This window comes from Protopterus annectens, chromosome 11.part0, assembly GCF_019279795.1.
Source record: "Protopterus annectens isolate FY-2018-M chromosome 11.part0, PAN1.0, whole genome shotgun sequence".
In the NCBI taxonomy this organism is placed as follows: Eukaryota; Metazoa; Chordata; order Ceratodontiformes; family Protopteridae; genus Protopterus; species Protopterus annectens.
In genome coordinates, this window is record NC_056745.1 from 1211350692 (window position 1) to 1211375336 (window position 24645).

General features: G+C 40.8%; 1 protein-coding gene across 1 annotated transcript in view; it reads left to right on the top strand.

The window, feature by feature from the left end:
- DENND6B (DENN domain containing 6B) overlaps positions 1 to 24645 on the top strand; it is a 1114433-nt gene that overhangs the window by 1072316 nt on the left and 17472 nt on the right. The window contains exon 19 of the mRNA XM_044088568.1: positions 8870 to 8944. Coding sequence (XP_043944503.1) covers positions 8870 to 8944 — 75 coding nt within the window. The remainder of the gene's footprint in view (positions 1 to 8869; positions 8945 to 24645) is intronic.

A 24645-nucleotide genomic window follows, 5' to 3' on the forward strand; every position in this document is an offset into this window, starting at 1 on the left:
ACATCACCCTTACAGTTTGGGTATGTTTTAGTATGTCATTAATCATTTAATCATTATCTATTTGTTGATTTTAAATACTGCTAAGGAGGCCTCATGGAATGTGACTTGTGATGTTCTTAGCTAGCTAGGAGGAATGGGTTATCTAGAAGAAGTGCAGTGAAGGATTGGCTGTGATGGTTAATACAAGTATATATTGAATATCTGAGCAGAGTCATTCAGATTATATGATATAGGTAGTACCAGTCCTGTAGTAATTACTGTTAGTAATTTGTACTATACTACTTTTGCATATTACTGTGCTGCAGACATTTTTATAGCAACACTGTAGGTGGTCAGGAGCACAGTGTTAAATCTAGTTTTAATTCCTTTTTGTACTTTGTTATCTTAAGATTTTATCCCAAGCTTTGTAAGGGTCTCAAAAAGCTATCAAGGAGCTGTCTATACTTCATCACCTGCTGCTTTGTAAAAATAGTGTTAAACTTAGGCGAGTTCTTGTGATGCTTCCCATGGTGGAAGTCTCCTATGGTCACTTTATTTAGCAAGATTACATCAGTGTTGTTTTTTCTTTTTGTCCTTACTTAAACTTGCTCATTAAAAGTGAGTCTGAGGGTGCTGTTGTATTAATGGTCCTGCATATCATGATCGCAGGAAAAATTATGAAAAGTGGAGAGGAGTGGATCCTGGTGGAAGAAATGGACAGTGAGGTTGATTGAGGTACTGTGGCCTATCCTGAGAATTGTAATTATGATCAAAAGGCAATGATGTGACCTAAAAGGAAAAATATTGGAACTACTAGAGTGGATTCTGCATGGTTTAAGGCATTCATTAGGGTGGTTAGTCAAATGCGTCAAAAGTATGTGAAGTTGTAGATTGTGATTTTCTGCATGAGCAGTATAGTTAGAACTATTACATGGTGCAAAATAACATGGAAGCATGTTAATAACTATCACGTGGTGAAAATTAAACTGCAAGCATGGTTATAACTATCACACAGAAAAAGCAACATGGAAGCATGGTTATAACTGTCACATATTGAAATGTAACATGGGAGCATGGTTATAACTATTACATGGTAAAAAGTAACATGGGAGCATGCATAGAACTGTTAAGTGGTAAAAAGTGACATGGAAGCATCACACTATAAAAAGTAAACTTGATGCATGCTTATAACTGTCACATGGTGAAAGTATCATGGAGGCATAGTTACCACTATCACATGGTGAAAAGTAAGAAGAATGATTAAAAGGAACATAGAAGGAAACGGGAACAGTGAAGTGAATGTAGACTGCAGGAAGAAGGGAATAAAGAGAAAAATTAGAGAAAGAAAGAAAGGAAGCTGCAACTCCCATCCTTGACAGAGGTGAGTTGTAAGACAGGGAAGGTGTGCATGGTACAAGTGTGTGTGAGCATGTATGTATGCATGTGTATGTCTGCATGCCTGCCTTTTCTGTCTGCTGGAGTGCTGTGAAGAAGCCAGGGGTAAAATTACTCAGCGAACTTGACATCCTTAAAGAAGGAGATGGCTAAAGAACAAAGAGAGAAAAGGACCTAAGAAAATACTCAGAAACACTGGAAACTATATGAACAGTTGGCCTAAGACAAAGCTTCTGGAAGGGGGATTTGAAGAAATGAGTCAGCACCCAGTATTAATGACTGACGCTGTTACTGATCTGGCAGGATAGTATAATTTGTGAGGATGTAATTAGGCAATAAGCTGCAAACAAGGATATAATGCATTCACTCATCACTTGCATGATGCATTCTACATTATACCTTTGTATCCAAACAAATTTTCCTTAAAAATACATGACAAAGAGGTGCCTGATGAATGCACCTTACATCATGAAAATAAATGGAGAGTCCACGAAAGACATAGTTATTTACATGTTTATTATTCTTGCTTCTATCCCAGGAAAATATTTTGGAAAACATGAAATGGATGAGATTGGTATTTCCTGTTTACCAGTTGTCTTGCAGATGGACAGCAGCATGGCAACATTTTCCACACTCCAGATTGATCCATTTATTTGACTGGATCACTGAAAAGATACGTAGATAGAACCCTTTGAACATCTGGGTGTTTTTATTAGGATAGCTGCCTAGCCCTTGACAATGTGTCTTCTTGAAAATAGGTAAGGAAGTGGGTTCCTATTAACCTGATCGAATGTTTAGGTTAGCGAATACCTAAATGTCGATCTGCTAATAGTGAAAGCAAAAAACCGCGAACAGCCGATTTATACAGGGAAAGAATTCCCTTGGCCATTATGCGGATTTTGCCCCTTTCCCCACTGTAGATCAATCTCAGAGTTGGCATATTTAGTTAGGGGTTGGGGGGCATAGCCCCCCACATTGAGGGTGTGGGGGGAGAAGTCCCCCCCTCCATTAATTTTGGTTTAATTTTTTTTTTTGCGGCCAGCGGAATTCATTAATCATTAAATCCACAGTTCGCTGTTTTAATTTTTCGATATTACCAGGTCGATGTTTAGGTATTCGCTAACCTAAATGTTCGATCAGGTAATATAGATGCAAAGAAGCTTGGTCTTTGACCCAGAAGGATAAGTCCCTGACTTTGGGATAACCAACCCCTGATTATTTGGTAACCCAGGTGCTGAAGAAGTGACAGGGGAGAGTGGCAGTGAGTGGCCAACCCAACTTGCCTTTCCTGGGGTAGGGGAACTGTTCAGCTCATTGAAAAATGTGTATTGTATTTTGCAGTACAAACGACACAAGGGATATGTACGTGATTCTGCCAAACAGTGTGATCTTGCATTGCAGCTTTCATCGTGCATGGTAGGGGCACTCACATGCTCCAGGGAAGGCATAGCAGGCTGACACATTGACAAGAATGTTTGCTATTCACAAAAGGATTGGCTAGAGCTGGACAAAAATTTCCATGGTGATCTCAAAATGCTCTGTGGACATTTATATATAAACGTTATGCTTCTTGGACTTGCTTTATTCACATTCTTTGCAGAACTATACAGTCTTCCCTCCCACAGCACAGTTTGGTAATGTGCTCAGTCCAATTGAAGGAAAATCTTGTGACTTGCTACTGTAATGTAAACATGCCTCTTGTCCACCTCTGTTTTATCAAGTAAGAAGATTTTAAAGAGCTGGGAGCACATAACAGCAATGCAAGTTATCATATCCTTACATTTTCCTGGCAGTCAGCTAGATTGTTTTTAAGTAGAGTTCAATTTCCTGTCACCAGTTGGCATTATTTGTGTGTGCGTGTGTGTGTGTGTGTGTGTGTGTGTGTGTGTGTGTGTGTGTGTGTGTGTGTGTGTGTGTGTGTGTGTGTGTGTGTGTGTGTGTGTGTGTGTGTGTGCGTGTGTGCGCGTGTGTAGAGGGATATGCTGAATCCACTCCAATCCACAGGAACCCATATACAAGGGGATACCGAAAAGTTCTAAGCACAACCAAGAACAGAATGTTGTGGAGCCATGAAACTTGCAAGTAATTCAACATATTCTCCCCGAAGTTCCACACTTGGCACATCTTGTCTGAAGTTTCTGTAACCCTGCCAAAAAAAGTACTGAAACACTGCTCTGCTGCTGCACTCACCTCCAAATCACTCAGAAATTGCCACCCTTTCAAACTCTTTTTAAGATTTGGAAACAGAAAATGCATGGAGCAAGATCTAGTGGATGTTCTATACACTCAAACCCCAGTTTCGTCAAAACATCCATCCTTTTGCCAGCCTTGTGAACAGGTGCATTCTCTTGCAAAAAAGGAACTCCTTTCTGCAGCTTTCCTCTCCTTTTTACTTTCAATGCCTCCTTTAATCAGCGCAGCGAGTTACAGTAGTATTGTGCATTAACTGCTTGGATCCTTGGAGGAAAGTCATTACAACACCTTCCTTATCCCAAAACACTGTGGTCATGGCCTTTCCTGCTGACTTTTGGGTCTTGAGTTTCTTTGGCCTTGGTAAACGTGAGTGATGCCATTGCATGGACTGCTGTTTCCAGGATCATAGTGGTGTAACCATGTTTCATCAACAGTAACTAGTCATTCCAAAAAATTGGCACCAGTTCAATGAATATGCCACAAAATCAACTTGGAATTGTCCACTGGACTTCTTTTCTCATCGGCATTCAAATATTTGGGCACCCACTTGGCTGACAGATTCTGCACACCTAGCTTCATGGATTATAAACAAAACATGTTCCCTGAATATCTTTACTGTCTCAGCAATTGTTTTTGCCGATATTCGCCAGTCTGCCAAAATCAGGTCATAGGCATGGTTAACAATTTCAGGAGGTGACACAGTTTGGGGCCTCTCAGACCGTGCCGTATTTTCAGTCTCGAAATCTCCACACTGAAAGTTTGCACACCACTTTTTCACAGTTGAGTAAGAAGGGTGCTTGTCACTCAACGTTTGCATCATACATTCATAGACTTCCTTTGGAGTTTTCTCCTGCAGGAATATGAATTCATGACGGTCAGAGTTCCACACTTTTCGTTAACATGCTTCACTCGGTGAGCTGAAACAATGTCAAAATATAGCATTAGAATTTTGCAAACTGGCACTTTGCAAGATAAAAAAAACCTCTTTTCAGCTACAGAGGCAAAATAATGCTCAGAATTTAGAAAGTTGATCGGGCTTAGAACTTTTCATCACCCCCTTGTATTGCTAAGCATTTAATTCTAGGTTCAGTCTTTCAACACATTTAAAGCTTAAATGACAGCTACACCACTCATATTAAATAGACATACCATTCCCATTTCTTTTCCTTTACTGTTAAATGAACCAACTATAAGACAACTGAAGCAAAGTATTATTTTATTTATTTTGCTACTGTTTTTGTTTACTGGCTTTGTCCGACAGGCTTTAGTCAAAACCTCTTTTTAGCAAATGCGCACTGAAACCCTCCTTATTCCACTTTATGTGCATATTAAACAAGTAATGCCATCCTGAAAGCAAATATCTACACATATAATTCCATCCTGTAAGCAAATATCTACACATATTTCTTTTTAGTGCTGTTTTGGGTTCTGTGACAGCTGGGCCATTAGCTGCTGGTGAGTTTCTTTCCAGTCTCTGAGCATTATTGTCTGGTTTGTTATCCATACACACAAAGGTCTGCCGTCTCCCCTTTCTGATGAAAAGAATGATGGTTTTATTGCATAGATGTTTACTAGGCTAACAACCACAATGGCCTTTTTAATCCTAGCCATGCATCCCAAATCTCTGACAAGTGTAAGTAAGGGCTTGGGAGAAGAAACATTTACAAGCAGGGACCCGAGAGGTAAACCGTTTACAGGTTGCTTGTGTCCATTAGAGACGTAGGTGCCAAGCCAGGGATGAATTTCCTGTTCACCATCCAATTGTCCAAGTTACACTTGAATTAGGTTAGGAAGCAACTCTGCTTCACATGGATGGGGAGCTTGTTCCAGAGATGGGGTGGTCTCCGAGATGCATACCTTTCTCTCCAGCAGGTCTTATTTATATCACAGACAAGGTTTAAGTCTTTAGAACAGGTAATTCTGGTGCTGTTTGTTTTGTGGATATGCAGGATGTCCATCAGAGTGGGGTCTGACAATGCCCTGTATGCCATGCTTAGATCTCCCCTCAACAGCCTGTAGGAGACAGAATACAGGGATAGGGCCTTGAGGCAGTCTATGTAGGACATTTTACTTAAGCCGTGTATTCTTTTAGTGAAGAACCTCTATGGAAGTTCTAGTTGTTGGATATGCTTTGTTAGGTACATACCAAAGGGGGCACTGTACTCAATGATAGGTCTGATGAATGCTGAATACAGTGGAACAATGACTTCCTTGGACCTGATGCCATACATTTGCTTATAAGTTGCGCAGCATAGAATGATTTCCTTACTACTCTAGACACATGATGGTCAAAGGCTGGATTACTGTCTCTGTGTTTTCCTAAGTCCATGACTACTGGGTCAACTATAAGGGGTGTGTTGTCAATATGATAGTTACCAGGGGTGGATGACTTCCCAAAGGATACTATTATGCATTTCTTGAAATTTACTTTTAGTTCATGGCTCTGACACCAGTTGTTTATCTGTGTCAGCCCTTCCTGGAGAACATTTGTATCAGTGTGGGATTCAATGACAGCTCCTAATTTGCAATCATCTGCAAATTTAGTCAGCCAGAGACCATTGACATTGGCCTTGACTTCAGAGAAGTAAATGCCAAAAGGAGTGGTCAAAGGAATCATCCCTGAGCAACTCTACTTGTGACAGGCCTCTTTGTAGAGGTGGAATTCCCAGTTTTAACTTCCTTGGTCCTGTCTCTGAGCCAGTTGGCTATCCACTGGGTGACATACAGATTTGTACCTAACCTCTTGAGTTTGTCAGCAATACCCATGTTGACTATTATGTCAAATGCATTGGCCAGGTCAAGGTATGCAGTGTAAAATATTTTGCCCTCATCCATTGCCTTGGTGACCTTCTCAAAGAAGTCTACCAGTTGAGTAGGCATGACCTGCAGTTGATGAAACCAAACTGGGGTAGGTCCAGTTTCTGGAGGTTTATTATATCATAATTGATTATTTGCATGATAATTCTTTCCATGGCTTTGCATATAAGACTAGTGAGACTTATGGCCCACCTTTGTGCAGAGGATAGGAAGAGATGGTGAGGGGATTAACATTTCCTGTCCATACCATTGCACATGATGCCATAAGCTTTTTCCTTTAAACCCTACCTTCCTTCCAGAGCACTAGGTGGACATGTAGAGGAACCATAATGGAAATGCCCTTGCCTTTGTGAATTTGTGTCCCTCATTTGTCCATACACTTCGTATTGCAGCACCAGCTGCTTCTTGTCATGACCATGGTATCAACACTAGGTCTTGTGTCTTGAGATGCACCCTAACGTGTCCCCTCAGCCATTCCCATCAAAGAGGTGAGCGGGCATTACCTTGTCACCACTCTTCCCCATCTTCAGCTCTTCCTCCATCCTGACAGCTATTCAAACCTAAGTAATCTGGATCAGAATCACTGCTTCATCTCACTCACCACAGTATCCACTTAATTTCTTAACCCATTTCCCCACCCTACAACTAACATATATACTGCTTCTTACCACCTTTAAAATTATCTAGAATCCATCTGCTTGTCCAGTACTAAATAACATTGTGTTCCTAGTCGGTCATTACAATCCAATGACCATAAACACCTGTCTGTCCACAAACCTACCAAATACTCTGTGGATTGTCAATACTGATAACATGTTGCTAAGGCCTGGAACCCCTTATCTGTATAAGGTCAATACCCCCCTTCACATCTTTCAAAACCTTTCTCAAAGACTTCCTAGCCAAAAGCGGGCTCTGTTCTTGCTCATCACCAGGATAAACTATACCATTAAATGTAAACAAATACTTATTCTTAGCTTAACTCTTCTTAAGCTCTCTTCTTCTCCCACTTCCTTAGTTCTATCAGTTTCTCTACCCTGGCTTTCTCTCTAAATATACCATAAACCTGATTTTTCTCTCACTTTGTATTGTAGTTTCTCTTTGTATTGTACTAACTTACCTTTAATGTTAAATAAACTGGCTAAAACTTCTCTATTAAATCATTGTCATGTAACTTGTATCTATTCTTAATTAATGTTTTCATATTATGTCTAATTTGGTATAATTATTTAAACTATAATTTTTGTATTATTTTTAAAGACTGTGAAATTATTGTTTTTAAAGTATTTTGTATCCAGTTGGACTTTCCTGGTAATCAAATGTCAATAAAATAAGTGTAAAATAATAAAAAAAAAAAATCACTGGCTACGTGCTTTTGAAATTGAATTAAGAAATCTTTTTAGATTAAACAAATAAAATAAAGCAAAACACTTTGAAAACTAAATATACAAATAAATGTACGCTTGCAGAAAAAACACAAAATAAAAGGCTTTGACAGATAGCAGTTAGACAAATACTAGCTATCCGCTGTATGGTCGTCTCACTACTACTGGCTACAGAAGTTCTGCAGTCTCTATGCCTCTTACTTTTTAAAGAACATTTAACATTTATAAGAAACTCACAGGCAGTGAATTCTAGACATGAACTGTCGTTCCAGAAAGACCATTGCACTGTGTAAAAGGCAAAGACTAACTGCTGCTCAGTTGTTGCATACTGTCCTTAAATCCTTGGTTGTGTATTCCCTTTTTTCTTTAAATTTCAGATGGCAGCTTCTTGTTTGCATAGCCTTACAGTTTTATAGGAAGTACAGTTTATTTATGGCAACACCTTTTGAAAATAACTGGCATTCTTAGAAAAAAAAATGGAGAGATCTGACACATTTTAAAAACACAGCAGTTCTATATTTCAAATATTACTATATATTTACTAAAAGAACTGCATGTTTGATGTAGGCTGAGGGATGTAATGTATAGTGCAGTGTGCATTTGGTTACCCCATGGTTTCAATGTGGGGGTGACGTGTGACTTTGTCTTACTTCTTCATTGATGGCCATCTTAATAAATAGTATGGTTGCTTATTGACCCTGTAATTATGTATCATTGGTCACTCTTGTGGTGAGTAGAAATGATACCGAACCCCCCCCCCCCCCCAGTCTTGTTGAGACAAGGCAAGCTTGCCACCTATACCAAGGAACAAAAGATACAAATGTACCTTAAACAGGAAACAGTATTTCATGGGCATGTAGGATGGAGGTCCATGTGCCAGAAAGTGTAGACCCCAGGAATTGAGTTCTCATATTATCTAAAACAAGCTCCATTCTTGAAGTCATCTGATATGGTGAGTAGTGAAACATTTGTACTTTCACAATAATTCGTATCACTGCTATCAAAAATTGCTGTATGTCCTGGGGTAAGCAATGTAATGCTCTTGATTGTGGATGTGTTCTTTTAGGTTATAATGAAAATATCTATTTTCTTGCCTTTTTTAGGATCTGGCAGCTTGGATCAAAGACAAATCAGAGGTGGAAATTGTGGATTTAGTGATTAAACTCCGTGAGAAACTGGTAAGAAAACTAGTTTTATAACAGAAGTGGCAGAGTATGAAACACACACCAGGATTAATTCTTATAAGAAGTTATAAAGTTCAAGGGAATATTTCCTTACAATCTTGTTTTATACCATTCTAAGACACTAACAATTTGTTCTCTTGAAACAATTAAATTTTGTTTTGGTTTTCCTGTACCATCATCCATGGAAGGAGGACATCCCTTCCCTGTTCAGAACTTGTGTGGTATCAGAATATGTAAAGGGATAACTGTTTCTTCTTTCCACTTTTTTCTGTCACTGGTATACTTTGGAAGTACCATGAATTTTTCAAAGTGCTGAAGTCATCTTTTTTTAATCACTACTTAAATCAAAAACAGGCAGCATGTTTTGATCAGTGTGAGGAATTAGAACCTCAACTCTTGCAAATTGCTCAGTGTCATACATAATGCAGGGAAGATGTATGAGATCCTTGGATATGTATATGTTGACTGGACAACAAAGGTCCCTTCACATATCAAAATGCACATTTTATTCTTTGTCTTATCAGTCTGCTATATAAAGGCAGCTCCCTCCTTGAGATACGATTAAAACTAGATTCACATCCTCCCATTGTTTATGTGGGAATTCAGTCTTCAGGAGTCCTGTCTTCTTTGCTATCCTTCACGTTTTAAAAAAGGGATATTCAACCGATCCTGCCTCATCCCAGTTTAAAAAGTGATCATTGAATCCTGTGTTGTGTCTGTCAGCTTCTGGTAGTCCTTTTGGGTCATTTACAGAGGCATTTCTTGCCCCTTTGGTCTTCTTACCGATGATTGGTCATTTTTAATTTGTTGTGCTGAAGTGTGATGTTGACTTTATCCCATTTCTTCAGCAATGTCAAGCTTCTTCTCTAGGAAATATGTGCCCCAAATAAGACTAGGCCTTTAGCCTTATTCTGGACCTGTGTGTGACTGCATTCTGGATGACAACACTTCCCATCATCCTTGTTTCCTTTTCTCTTTCCCTTAAATTGAGTCATTATTGACCTGATAGGCATGGTGGATGATGGACATATTAAGACATGGACATATTAGAGTAACCAAAGAGGAGTTCTCTCTTCCAGGCTAATTCCTTTTATTTATAGTATGGAGCAGTCATATTAATTTCAGTGTTGCACCCATCTGCTTGTCTTATTTGTTTGTTTATTTTACCCGTGTTTACTGTTTCAGTCTGACTGGGCAAAAACTGATGCTTTTTTGTGACAGCCTGGGAAGAAAAGCTTCATACAGGAAAAAAAAAAAAATAAATATATATATATATATATATATGTATATATATATATATATATATATACAGAAAGAGAGAAAATGGCTTAATAATGATTATAGTAAAAAGATATAACAGTTACATATTTATGTGTAAATACACAATTAATGTAACACAATGAGGTATTAGAGAATGAAATAAGATGGAATTAGGTGACACTTCTTGAGCAGATGTGGATTGCCAATGACTATATATGTATGATGTCATTCATAAGAGGATTGTGGTTGAAAGAGAGAGTAACTGAAGTTGTTCAAAGGGGAGACTGAGTATCAGGATGAGAGAAAGGAGGATGAGGAAAACATGGATGGAAAAGAACTTTAAAAAAGAGCAGGAGTGAAAGGGTGTTAAAGGAGAAGTGCTGTTTATATGAGTAAACATTTGCAATATCAGGACCTGCTAGAGCTTGTCCCAAAACATGGAGAATAAATGGCCAAGAAACGGACTTACATATACTAAGTAGCAGATAGCCATTTTTTGGAATATTCAATTTTCTCCAAGATATGAAGATCTCAGAGTTAACATATATAAAGTGGGGTGTAGAGGGGGCTTGCTGCATTGCAAAAAAAAAAAAAAGTTTAAAGGAGAAGCGTGATGTTCGAGATTCTCTCTTCTCCTGAATTTTCAGTCTCTTTTTTTTTTCAGCATGTGTGCACTCTGCATTTTGAGTGCTGACATTTCAGTAGAGTGTCATTTATATTGGGTTTTACTTGTAGTTGATAGAGAGGGAAAATCAGTCATAGAGATTCAGATTCTTGTGAAGGTAACCTGGAGTAGTGTACGAGCATGCCTAAGATGTGTCTAAGTGTTTTTGTTTCCTTACTTGAAACAGTTTTACTTTTGAGTTGTTTTCTAGTTAGAGGGATGACTTTCCATAGTTTTGTAACATGGTTGGAGTATAGTGAGCAGCTGCACTATTCGTGGATTTGGTAGAGCTGAGAAGTTTCTTGTTAGAGGCAAAGGTCTCTGGTTGTTGTGTAAATGTAATGGAGCTTTCCTAAGAGAAGGGCAGTTATCCTGTTTATGAATTAGGTTAAGGGCTATGAGTAACTGGGTGTAGGTTATGAGTAACTGGCTATGGGCTAAGTAATGAGGTAGCTCAAGCCAATTTAGCTGCTTTAAGGCCATGCAGTGATGAGACCTATAACGTAACTGGCTGCAAAATCTGCTATTTTGTTATAGCAGAATTCAAGTTTCTTTTTCTAAGCAGAATAAAAGTTTGTAATAATTAGCAATGCATAGAAAATTGATCAAAGGATGCATGCTTTTGCTATAGTTTTCCTGGCTGTATCAGAGAAATATGCTTTGGCCCTGTGGGGCATACCCAGTTTTTGATGACTGGTCTTGATTACCTCCCAAATGAATAGGTCATATTTTAGATACATTTTTTATAGTTACTCCAAAAATGTTTAGTATGAGGTAGTATTACTATGAATGTATTATTGTTTTAGGTAATACTGAATGTATTGTCTAGAGGTGGAAATCATTAGTTTTGTTTTCTCTGCATTTGGGAGTAAGTATGTATTCACTAGCCATATTTCAATGGAGGAAAAAGATTTCTCAGCGATTTTCTGTAATTGTTCAGATATTGGGTTGGAGCATATGAGGGTAGCACTATCTGCATATTGCACAATGGTGGTGTGTTTTGCAACAATGCAAAGATTGTTAATGAAGATGTTGAACAGTAGTGGACCTAAGGTCAATCCTTGGGGGATTTCAGTAGTGACTGGTAGGAAGGATTACACTTCATGCTGCCATTTCAGTACCTGTTCCCTATTGGAGAGGTAGCTATGAAACCAGGAACAAGATGAATGGGAGAATCGAAGGAAGGAGTTTTGTTAGCAGTTTTCCATGGGGAACAGTGTTGAATGTCTTTGGTAGGTTAAGGAATAGAAAGGACATTAGGGTTCCAGTGTTTCTACAGTCTTTAATACTGTAACTAATGTGGGCATTATCTGTAAAGTGGTTTTGACGAAAACTTTGTTGGGTGTTTAAGAAGATGTTCTAGCCAGACGTGTTTGATGACTTGATAATAGATGCATTTTTCATAAATTTTAGAAAGGTGATAGAATAGCAGTAGGTCTGTATTTAGTGAATTCAGTAGAGTTTCCACCCTTGTGAAGGGGTATGATGAAGGAATTTTTCCAAACAGCAGGTATGTAATTTTCTCTGCTAGAGCAGTTTATTAATAAAGAGGTTGGGTAGGCTAAAGCATTGGCAGTTTGATGTACTCATCTGGTGGTTTCAAGTTAAGAAGTGGGAACAAGTTGAAAGAAGGAGGAGTTACGCAGGTTGTTATGATTGTGAGGGACTCAGATTGATGAAAGGGCATGATTGCATACAGAAGGAACCAAAAAGAGTATTACATTGGGTGCCATTGCTGTCCAATTAGCTACTTGTTGGTGCAGGGGTAGAAGAATGGCCTGGCTGTACTGGTGTTTTTTAATGGATTAGCTAAATAGTTTGATCAGAGTAATTACTTTGCTCTAAGAATCTCAACCAGAACCAATGTGGTGGTGGTGATGATGATGGCACCAACAGGTTCATATTGAAATTTTACAACCATCTCATGCATAAAAACTGCCTCCTGGTGACCATTTTGAAGTAGGTTTGCCCCTTGGAGCTTGTGCACTTTCTGACCTTTACCCATTCTTATCATATCTGTTTCCTCAGAGCACCAGGACACCTTTAGCCATGGCCTTAAGCTCTCTCTTTTCCCTCCCATAAAGAACAACAACAAGAAAAATCTGCTTCCATTGCTGCACCAATTATTCACCATGCAAGCTCTGTGACATTCACCTGGATGATGTCCTGCAGGTGTAATCAGGCAGCACAATTTTACAGACCAGTGGGTTATGTCAAGACCAATTTTAGCAAGGAAATATGTAAAAGCCACCAGTGACTTTAACAATGAAGCTACCTTCTGCATCATTAAAGACTTTAGTGAAAAAGACTGACTAAGTGCTTGCTTTCTGTTTAGGAGAATAAGATCTCTCAGAATTGGTTACTAGAGTGCTGGATACCTTGTCACTCAGACTGTTTATGCAGAACTTCATTATTTACTGTTGAGGCCTTTTTAGTGAATGAGCTCTCTGAAAAGAAGCAGGCCTAGTCTCTATCAGAAATGGAGTGTAACTGCTTATGGTAGTATTCCTCATTGACATCTCTCTTGCTGACTTATTTGTCCACCACAAAAGGAGGACTCCACTTACAAGGATAGTCCCACTGCTCACCTAGTGATGTGATGCTATTTCTGAAGTTAGTGATGCTACAAAATGTAAATGTTTATTCATTCATTTTCTGGTACTCATTTTATCCTTTTCTAGGTCACAGAGAAACCAGACCCTAAGCCAGCACTCACCACATGTAAAGCAATGACCCAGTCCTGGACAAGACAGAAGTCTGTTACAAGATGTAGATGCACACTTACATTGCATATCCTCTGGACGCTTTAGAGATTCACCAGTCCACCCATTGCCATGTGTCTGTGATATGGCTGGAAACCAAAACCCTGGTGAAGCTAGTGTGAACACAAGGAGAACATGCATACTCCACACAGCTGGGAAATATACTGAATAACCAAACTCTGTGCGGCAGTAAAGATAGCAAATCCCAACAGAAATCAGTGGAGTATTGGAACTTACCAAAGCCACAGACCAATGTGTTGTACCATATAGTACCAACTGTGCTCTCCATCGTTATGGAGGCACTTAAGTAGTCCTGACAAATGTCAGCCTAGTACTCTTCTCAACTCCAAAGGACTTAAAGGAAATAGCAGCCCCCCAGTGTCACAAATTGTCCAAAAAACATAGACTTGTAAGTGCTCTTAAGCCATTAGCATAGCAATCTCCTGAGTGAGTGAATACTAGATTGAATCACAGTAAATAAACAGTGGAACAAGGAAGTGTACAACCATTTAGGCTTATGGCAGTTTTTAAACAACTTGGACATATTATAAATCCCTTTCCAATGATTTAGTGAGAGGTACACCCGATACAAAATGTTTCCTATCTAAACACTGTCAATGGAACAATGGAGCTTCTTTTATTAGTAGTTGTGCCCTTTACCTTGTTAATCTATAGGCGTAGAACTTTTTCCTTTGATATGGTCCAAAGAAGAGATGCCTGTCTAAGAAATGCCAAGCTTTTTCTGTTGAAATCGTCAACTAATAAATAAAAAAAAATGCAAAATTTGAGAAGCATTATGACATGATGCCATGAGTTCTTGAAAAATGTGTCATTACCATAAAAGGCATAACACCAGAGATTGACTGCCCTCAGTAGGAAAAGCCCAAATTCCATAAGTAGCAGTCACAAAAACAAGAGCATTTACAATACCAAATGGTCATTAAAATAACTTATGTCATACAGAAGAACAACTCTCCCAAATCCATTTGTATAAAACAAAACTGTGAATCTGAATATTTCTTAAAGCCATTCCTTTTGTGTCATTCATGAGTAGTTTGAGCTCTGTTCTTCCTTCATGGCCTGGCTTGTTGTCTGACTTCTTCATGCCTAGACTTAGACAGTACTGCTAATGTATGGGCTGTATTACTGTTGGAGTGAACCTGCACTATAAGAGTTCCCAATTCTGCCTCATTTCCCTGATTCTCCGTCTCCAAAGGGCAACAACTTGGAGTATTCCATGAGATTAGACTGCTTATAGCTAAAGGTATTTTCTAAAAGAGACTCTCATGGTCTGGGAGTTGACTGATGCTTGGAATGCAGAAAATCCTGACTACATTCAGTACACATTTCTCCTTCCTTTGCTGTGTTTAGGATATTGGTTTGTTGTATTAGACATGTAGAAGAGCTGCCTACTTCTCTTGATTCATCTTGCTCATTGAAGTTCTCGGATTCCATTTTGACAAAAAACTGTTACCCTTTCGGTTATTCTCTGCTTTGGCTGTATTTGTGAAATGCTGTAAAACTGTAGCAGATACTTGTAGAATGGGGATATTTATAGTTCTTACATTACAAGAGGTTCAAAATCACCAGGTCCAGTGCGGGACTATATCTCAGCTTGAATTAGCTAATGGATCTCTTGCACAGTCTTGCAATGATTATGGTCAGACTTCTAAACTTCAACATACTGTCTTAGATTTTATTTTTCAGCTAGCAATGAGCTTCATATTAAGACAGGTCTTACTGCAAGGACTGGATTTGCTCATCACAGTGCATCTGAAGAGTCAAAGACTCTCAGTGTATTCAGGGTAGAGAGAGCATAAGTGCTTTGAAGCTTATTATTTGGGAATTAGTAGTAGCAGTAACGATGCTGTTAACTAGAATGCACACAGCTATAAACTGCTGGACTCGCAGAACTCAATGTGATGATCACACAAATACCTTAGAGTACCTTGTTCACATCTCTCTTCCAGTAGTGATAGAACACAATGATAGCTGTACCCATTACATATGTGCAGAATTGTTATGTCCTGTAATGGTCACAGTGGATCCTTTCCAGAGTAGATGAAGTACTTACATGAGGCATATTGAAACACAACTTATTTGGTTACTTCCAGAATGGAAGATCTGATGTTTGGGTGTCCTCTGCATTTGGTGAGATACTGGGCACTTATTTAATTGACCTGCTTGCATTTTTTTTCTTAAATTTCTTGAGTTTTTACAATCTTTTACATAATGGCCTTCTGCCAGATTCAGGGAGAGTGTGCACCTCAGTGTCCTCCATTTCTTTCTAATTACTTGCATAGTTCGGATTTCCTCCTAATGTGCAATGTTTGAAAGTCCTTACTTTCTGTGCCTAAGAAGTAAAGGCTCAGAAAAGATAACTGAGTTCAGGTGAAGCAGGACTGCAATAAGTACCATCTTTTTAGCTTGAGCCTTAGTAATGATATTGGCAACTGCTACAGCTGTCTATGCTTATTCAGTAGCATCAGAAAGAAACTCAACATCCTTATTGTTTCCTAATACTTAGGAGTAATTGAGTGGACCCAGCCGCAAAATGCCTGAGGGCCTATCCACTGATCCCAGACAGGAGCAGAAAAGCTACAGGTAGAGGACTCATTGCCCACATCTAAGACACTCTGGCCTATCTCTGCTTCTGTGTTCAGTGTACCTATAGTGACTTCCTGTCCCACATCTAATCTTTTAGCATTCTTATTACAATAAGGTTGTCTTGGTCATTCTCTTTGGGTGGGCATCAGGTGAAGTGTAAAGTTGCCTTGTAGCTGCCATTATTCAGAAAAAGACTTTAGATTCATTCATAGATATCTTTACTCACTGGGGTTTGTTGATATCCCTATGACAAGTGAGGAGCAGGCTTTTGTGTCCCACTGGAAATGCTTATACTTCTGAATTCAGGCTCAGGAAATTATGCCTTTTCATCCCTGTCCGGTAGTTTGACATTCATTAATGAAAGTTTGAGACTGACCCAACCTTCCACTGCCTGCTTTGGGTGACCATCCTTCCTTGTTCCCATGTTGGGTTTTATTAAGATCATAGCATCGTAGGATCATAGGAAGTTACTAGGCTATTGGCTGTGAGGCCATTACAAGCCTAGCCAAGAATTAAGCCCATGCTCCAACAAGTCAGCACCCTAGGCCACTGCCCAGCAGGGACACATGTTTAATCCCAGGGGTGTATTTTCTGTTCCCCATCCAGTTATCCAGGCTGTGCTTAAAAGGGTTAATGAGGCACTCTGCTTGACATGGAAAGGGAGTCTGTTCCACAAAAGGGGAATCTCTGGGACACAAATCTGTCCTGCCAACAAATCCTATTGATGTCACAGGTCATGAGGTCACGCGTGTGGGTTACTCGAGTGGAGCTTGACTTGCCGATATGCAGCAATCCCATCAGGGCGGGGTCTGAGATTGCTTGGTATGCCAGACAGAGGTCACCTCTGAGGAGTCTGTAGGAGACTGAGTAGAGGGACAGGGCCCTTAGCCTTTCTGTGTAGGGTAGATGTGTGAGGCCCTGGATTCTTCTGGTGAGGAACCTCTGTGGTCTCTCCAGCTGCTGTATGTGCTTTGCGAGGTACATGTTGAAAGGGGCATTGTACTCAATAATGGTTCTTATAAGGGAAGAATACAGGGATGTTATGACCACCTTGTCCCTAGATGAGATACCCTTACTAATGAGGTGGGCCATGTAGAAAGCCTTCCTTACAACGGAGGCAACATGGTGGTCAAAAGTCAGTTTGCTATCAGTCTGGGTGCCCAAGTCCCCTCATGACTGATTGCATGCTTAGGACCTTATTATCAATGTGATAATTTGTGGAGACATCACTCTTCCCCAAAGGGGATGATGATGCATTTTTTGGCATTCAGTCTGAGGCCATGTTTCTGGCACCGGTCATGTGTTTGGGCGACACCCTCTTGAAGGATGCCATATCATTAGAGGAATTGATGACAGCACTCAGCTTGCAGTCACCTGCAGACTTGGTCAGCCATATCCCACTGGTTTTGGCCTGCATCTCAGAAAAGTATATCATAAACAGCAGAGGCTCCAAGACTGATCCCTGGGATACACTGCTTGTTATGGGTCTACTACTCGAGGTGGCTTCCCCTGTTTTGACTAGATGATTTCTATCAGTGAGCCAGTTTGCCACCCATCTGGTAACATATAGACTGATGCCTAGTTGAGAGAGTTTATCTATTATACTTGAGTGGTGAGTAGTATTGAAGGATTTAGCCAGGTCAAGGTAGGTGGTGTGCACCATCTTCCCCTCGTCCATGCCCATGGTGACTGTCTCAAAGAAGTCGACCAAATTTAGCAGGCATGACCTCCCCTTGATGAAACCAGACTGTGTGGGATCGAGTATCTGGAGGTTGCCAGTGTCCTTGTTAATGAAGTCCATGATAATCCACATGGCCTTGCAGATCAGGGTAGTTAGACTGATGGGTCTATAATTTCCTGGATTAGTGGACGCTCCACCTTTGTGCAAAGGGATGGCAGTAGCTGTCCTCCACTCGGCTGGGATGAAGCTAGTACTCAGGCTTTGGTTGAATAGGATGCCTAATGGTGCTGCAAGTTCCTGTCTAAGTTCATGTAGGATGCAGCCTGGGATGTTATCGTCGGGTCCCATGGAGGCTGTATTTTTTGCCTTTGAGAGGACAGTGATACCTTGCTCCCCTATCTCAATACCGGAAGATTGCCAAATTCCAGTAATAACGGCCACACAGGTACAAAATGCACTCTCTAAAGCCAAGAATACAGCATCCATGGGACCAGATGACATCTACCTGTGTACTACATGAACTTCTAATCACCTCACCACCTACCTCAATTGTATGTTTAATCATAGCCTCAGCGCAGGTTTCTGCTGGCCCACTGAGGGCGCAGAGCTATAGTTATCCCACACCAACGGATCCCGGAAACTACCGTCCATCAGTCTGACCAAGCCTTATCTGCAAGGCCAGCTTATCTGCAAGGCCATGGATATAAACAATCATACACAACCTTCAAACACTGGACAACCTTCAAGCACTGGGGTTTGTGAAGGTCTGGTCTCCTGAACCTGATTGACTTTGAACCTGAAGTGAATCGACTTCTGGACAAGGTAGGAAGGGTAGGTGGACACAGGGTACCTATCTAAGACAGCCAACATCTACACCTTCATCCCCCACTTAAAACCATCCCATACTCTGGAATCATAGGGCATTATCCTAAGTTGGGCATTAATCCTATGTCAATGGCTGGGTTGTAGAATGGCTTACTGATGAAAACACACAACAAAAAAAGCAGCCAGACAAAAAGGGTTCAGGTACCTCAGACAGTCAATGGCCCATCTCAGGTTCTGGGAGGGGGGTCAACACTCTAACACTCTTCTACTCAAGTTAAGAACACTAACAAAACTGACTGCCGTATGACTTCCCAAATTTGCGATGTCTGCTAATAAGGGCCTTTCAGAAAAAGATGCCAAGTGCCACAGATGCTTTCAAAGCTTGCAGAAAGAATGCCATGCTTGGCTTTTGATGTTGTTCAAATCCATGAATTACTTATGAATTTATTATACACACTAATAACAAACAGTGTGATAATGAACTTAGGGACACAGGCAGTACACTAAACACAGAAAGTGTGATAAGAGACTTAGTCATAACAACATCATACATTGGCACACCTCATCCGCTACATATTTTCATCCAGAAATCCTTCATCCAGGCTCCTGTGCATTTCCGAAGACTTTTTTCCATTATAAAAAGGAATAGATTATTTGGTACATTTCCCTCAAGTATTCTGCAATACAATGAAAGGCCTCGGAAGTGGAAAGAATCACAGGCCTAAGCAGATGAAAGATGCACAAAATCTTAAAAACTCAGCTAAAGCATGCATATAAAGACTATGGCTATAACCTGTAACATACAAGGCTCATATATAGCCCTCAGCTGTTGGCGATGCTAGCTAAACAATCCCAAAGCACTGCTTAAAAAGAGCTATTGGACATGCTACACTTAAAAAATCCCAATCCCTCCAGACTCATCGCTCTCCTGATCCAGAGACTCAAAATACAATAAATAAATAATGTGGAGGATAGGGGAGGGGTCTCAGAGGACCATGACAAGCAGAGTGCCTCATGGGGATGGGTGAAAGGACCTTTCACCCCAGGAAAGAGGACTCTTGATGCAAGACAGGGTCAGGAAAGTGGCCCTGAGGAAATTCACCCAGGGAGGGAATTATAATGGCCTGCTAACAGAAATAGGGTGAAATGGAATATAGTGGGAAACTATTGTATGAACCTATGAGCCTAGAGATAAGGGGAAGGGGCCAGGTACTGGGGATGTCCTGTTTTGCTGATGGGGGGACAGAGGGGGTGAAGTTTTCACTGAACCTGTCTGCTGGCAGGTTGACTGTATCTACAGCGTTTGTGTATGTGGTGTCCTTGACCACCAGTTCTGAGGAGATCTGGGTGCTTCCTTTGAGATTGCAGACATATATGAAGAAGGCCTTATGATTGTCTTGAGTAGATGTGGCCAGTTTGGACTCGAAGTTTGCTTTGGAGGATTTCACTAGTGCTCTTATTTGCTTGTTCAGGCTAAGGAGAGATTGCTTCCAGTTAGGCACCTGCTTCTTCTTGGTCCTGGACAGCATTTTTTTCCTTTATTATAGAGTTTATTTATTGCAGATGTCCACCAGACAGGTTTACTCTTCCTTGAGAAGGAGGATTTTGTCCTGTCAGGTATGCCTGATTCCATGCAGCTATATAAATGCTCATATATTACTTTGGTGTTGGTTTGGACATATGTGCCAGTTCCTATGGGGAGGGGGGGGGGGCTGTGAAGCTGCTTATACTTTCCTTCAGGAGGTTTAATCAACTTTGGAGAAGTTTTGTTGTTTGACCCTAGCTGAGGGGGGTCATGGGGAGATGATGACTTCGAAAGTGACCGCTTTGTGGTCAGATCTTACCAGGGATGATGACACTGTAGGGATGCTGCAGTGTAAGTTCAGAACATAATGGCAGTTAACTGAATGGATACATGGTGGCAGAATTCAGCAGTTTGATGGGTTGCTTGTGCCAGGCTGCATTCTGTCCTGCCAAATCCAGGTGTTTGCATTTGTTTTTGCCTCCATTTTGATCACTGGTTGTCATGATTTATGACTTTATTCTGGCACTCAATTTCTGTTCCCACCCACCCATGAGAACAGAGTACAGGAGGGGGATCTAGGAGAGCTTGATAAAAGCATGCATCTCCCTAACATTCAGAATCCTCATTATTAGTCAATCCTGAAGAGATGGTGATCCTTGTGTTGAAAACTGAGAGGAAAATTTAATCTCCTTTCTTCACAAGACCGTGTTTTTGAGAAGCCCTTAAGCTTATGCAGTTTACTTTAGATGACTGCGTGTCCTGTGACCTTTCACACAGATGTTTATAAATGCCTCATCTGTGACATTCTGTATCTGAGACCTTGCTTACCCCCTGTTGGAGCCTAATTGTTAGGGATGATATTTCTGAATGTTGGAAGGAACTAGACTGGATTTGGTTGTATTTCACCTAAGACGACAGTCTGTTTGTATCATACAGTCCCACATAGTCTTCTCTTCTAAATAGGTATTCCAAAGCAGATTGCTTTGTTATTTTATTTGCCCAACAGTGTTCACAGCAGTTTCAGCAGCTGACTTCTCCCAGGTAGTGCCCATTTGTTTTGACAGGTTTGCCAAAGTATTTCTGCCACATTCTTCCTCTTGACTTGTCATGTATGTGTTATTTCCAAGTTATGTCAGACATGCAGGCCTTGGAAAAGCTGCCACATCACCATAATTTGGTGGAGTAGGAAGATTTTGAAAATTACCCTCATACTGAGGTCATGATGGGATTCTTTGTAGGCTGCTTACCTTTGATGCCACAGACACAGTGGCCAAGAATGTGACAAGGGGTGTCTGATTCAGTCGAAATCTCCTAGATGATAACTGAAAAAAAAAAAACAGTGAGGGGTAAAGCTGTTAAAGTGGAAGATGGGATGCACAACCCTCTTTCTTCTTCTTTTGAAACTTCTTAATTATTTAGGGGGAACAATTTGCCTAAATCTCAGTAATTACCTCCTGAATATCAGACTGCCTTTTTTCCTCTCATCCTTCAGTAATGTCCTCAAGTGGACTTATTTCTGATAATCCTTTCAGCAGTCATATTTTCTCTGAAAACTTCAGTGGTATTCAGGTGGCTTGCTTTATTTACTTCACCTTGGAGAAGCAACACCTGGGAAGAGCAAGTTCTATATGTCATATTAAGATAACTACTGAATATTCCCAATGTCTCATCCTCAGAAAAAACTGCAATTGTCAGAATTAATAGTATAGTTTCAGTTTCTCCAGAACAAAGGGCCACTATAGATTTTTCTGCCAGGGAGAAGTAGGAATTTTCTGCTGCTGTCTTTTTCCTAGTCTCAAAAATTTTAGGATTCCAGTTAACACTGAATTCATCCTTCACATTAACTATGTAAAGGTTTGTGTGGTTACAGTCAGCTCCATTCCCTGATGCCGCTGATCCCATGGGGGGGTTTGGATATAATGCCAGTGGAGATGATGGATGCCTGTAGGTGCAAGTCTTTGGGATCCAAGCAGAAGATTTTCGTTTTTCTTGTTGAATGAACAAAAGTTCATAGGTTGGTACTAGACTACCGGCCCTAGGGCCTATACAAGCCTAGCCATAACAATTCCCTGGCTATTTCTTCCCACAGTATTTACTTCCCTGGACCCGTCTATCAAGGGCGACTGAAGTGATCCTGGGGTGAATTTCCTATCTCCCATCCAATTATCACAGTTCCTTTTGAAGAGGGCCAAAGAGGCGCTCTGCTTGACATGTATGGGCAGTCTATTCCAGAGTCTGGGAAGTCTCTGGGTCAGGAACCTATCCCTCCAGCATGTTTTGTTCATTGTGATGACAAGGTTTAGATCCCTGGAGCGTGTGTCTCTGAGGGATTGGGATTTCTTTAAGTGTAGCATATCCAACAGCTCTGGATTTGACATGGCCTTGTATGTTAAGCAGAGATTGCCCCTGAGTAGACGATATGCGGAAGAGTATAGGTGGAGTTTTTTTAGACAGTCAGCATAGGGCATCTGCTTTAGGCCTGTGATTCTTTTAGTGAGGCATTTCTGCGGCCTTTCCAGTTGTTGCAGATGTCTTGAAAGGTACATACCAAACGGGGCGTTGTATTCTATAATGGGTCTAATGAGGGATGAGTACAGTGGGAGAAAGACCTCCTTTTCTCTGGATGAAAAGCCCTTAGTGATGAGGTGTGCCACATAGAAGGATTTCCTGACTGTTGTGGCGATGTGGTTATCGAAGGTGAGACCACTGTCCACCTGTGTCCCTAAGTATCTTATCACACTTTCGGTGTTTAGTGTACTTCCACCTATGTGGTAATTCATGGGTGCATGTTTTTTCCCAAAGGGGATAACTGTACATTTCTTGGCATTGAGCTTGAGCCCATGGCTCTGGCACCAAGCATGTTTCTGTAAGGCCCTTTTGTAGAATATCCACATAATGTGGGGATTCAGTAATGGCTCCCAGTTTGCAGTCATCTGCAAACTTTGTTAGCCAGAGTCCCTTAGTGTTGGCCTGTACTTCAGACAAGTAGATGCCAGACAAGAGTAGTCCCAGGACTGAACCCTGAGGTACTCCACTTGTCTGGAACTGGATTTGGAGTCGGCTACTTTTACAGTGTGGGTTCTGTCAGTAAGCCAGTTGGCAACCCATCGAGTGACGTAGGGATTAATACCCAGCTTAGTAAGTTTATCTATGATTCCAGAGTGGGGGATGGTGTTGGAGGCCTTGGCGAGGTCCAGATAGGCTGTGTGGACCACCTTACCCTCATCCACAGCTCTGGGGACTGATTTGAAGAAGTCAGTCAAGTTCAGGAGACAAGACTGGCCCTTCACAAACCCAAACTGGGTGGGGTCCAGTGTTTGAAGGTTGCCAATGTCTTTGTTTATAAGTTCCATGATAATACATTCCATGGCCTTGCAGATCAGGCTCATTAGACTGATGGGGCAAATAGTTTCCAGGATCCAAGGTGGATCCCCCCCTTGTGAAGTGGGATAACTGTAGCTGTGTGCCACTCAGCGAACACGAAGCCTGAGGAGAGGCTATGATTAAACATGACACTTAGGTGAGGTGCCAGTTCATTTTGTAGTTCATGTAGTACACAGCCTGGGATGTCGTCTGGTCCCATGGATGCTGTATTCTTAGCTCTGGAGAGTGCGTTTTTTACCTGTGTGGCCATTATTACTGGAATTTGGCAATTTTTCAGTATTGAGATGGGCCCTTTAGGGGGTGAGATGGGAGTGATGTTTGCACTGAATCGATCTCCCAGGATATTGGCAATATCCTTGGGATCAGTATATTTAATGCCATTCTGTTGTAGTTCAGAGCAGATATGAGCATTGCCATTTAGATTCTTGACATAGTTATAGAATGCCTTGTGGTTGTCTTTGGAATCTTTGGCAATTTTATTTTCGTAACTAGCTTTGGAGGATTTTGTGAGAGATCTCAGTATCTTACTGAGGCTTGTAAGGGAGTTTTTTGCATCCTGGGATTTTCCTCTTTTCTGCAACAGTTTCTTCCTTTTGTTGTAATATTTGTTTATGGCAAGGGACCACCAGATTGTCTTCCTTTTTTTGGAGGAGAGCGTCTTGGTTCTATTGGGGATGGCATGATTCATGCACAAGTGGATATGCTCGTAAAGTGCCTTAGTGTAGGATTCAGCAGTCAAACCTTCAGTTCCCGTCTGCATTGGTGTCATGAAGTTTGTCACTTCTGACTTGAGTAGCATAAAGTTGGCTTTGGAGAAGTTTTTTACAGAGGTTTCCTTACTGGGTAGTGGGGGTGGGATGTGGATGTCAAGGGTAATTAGCTTATGGTCAGACCTGATCAACGAGGGGGTTACCATAGGTGTGAAGCATCGATTTCCCATGTTGGTAATGACCAGGTCTAAGATATTGGAGCCCCTGATAGGACTAA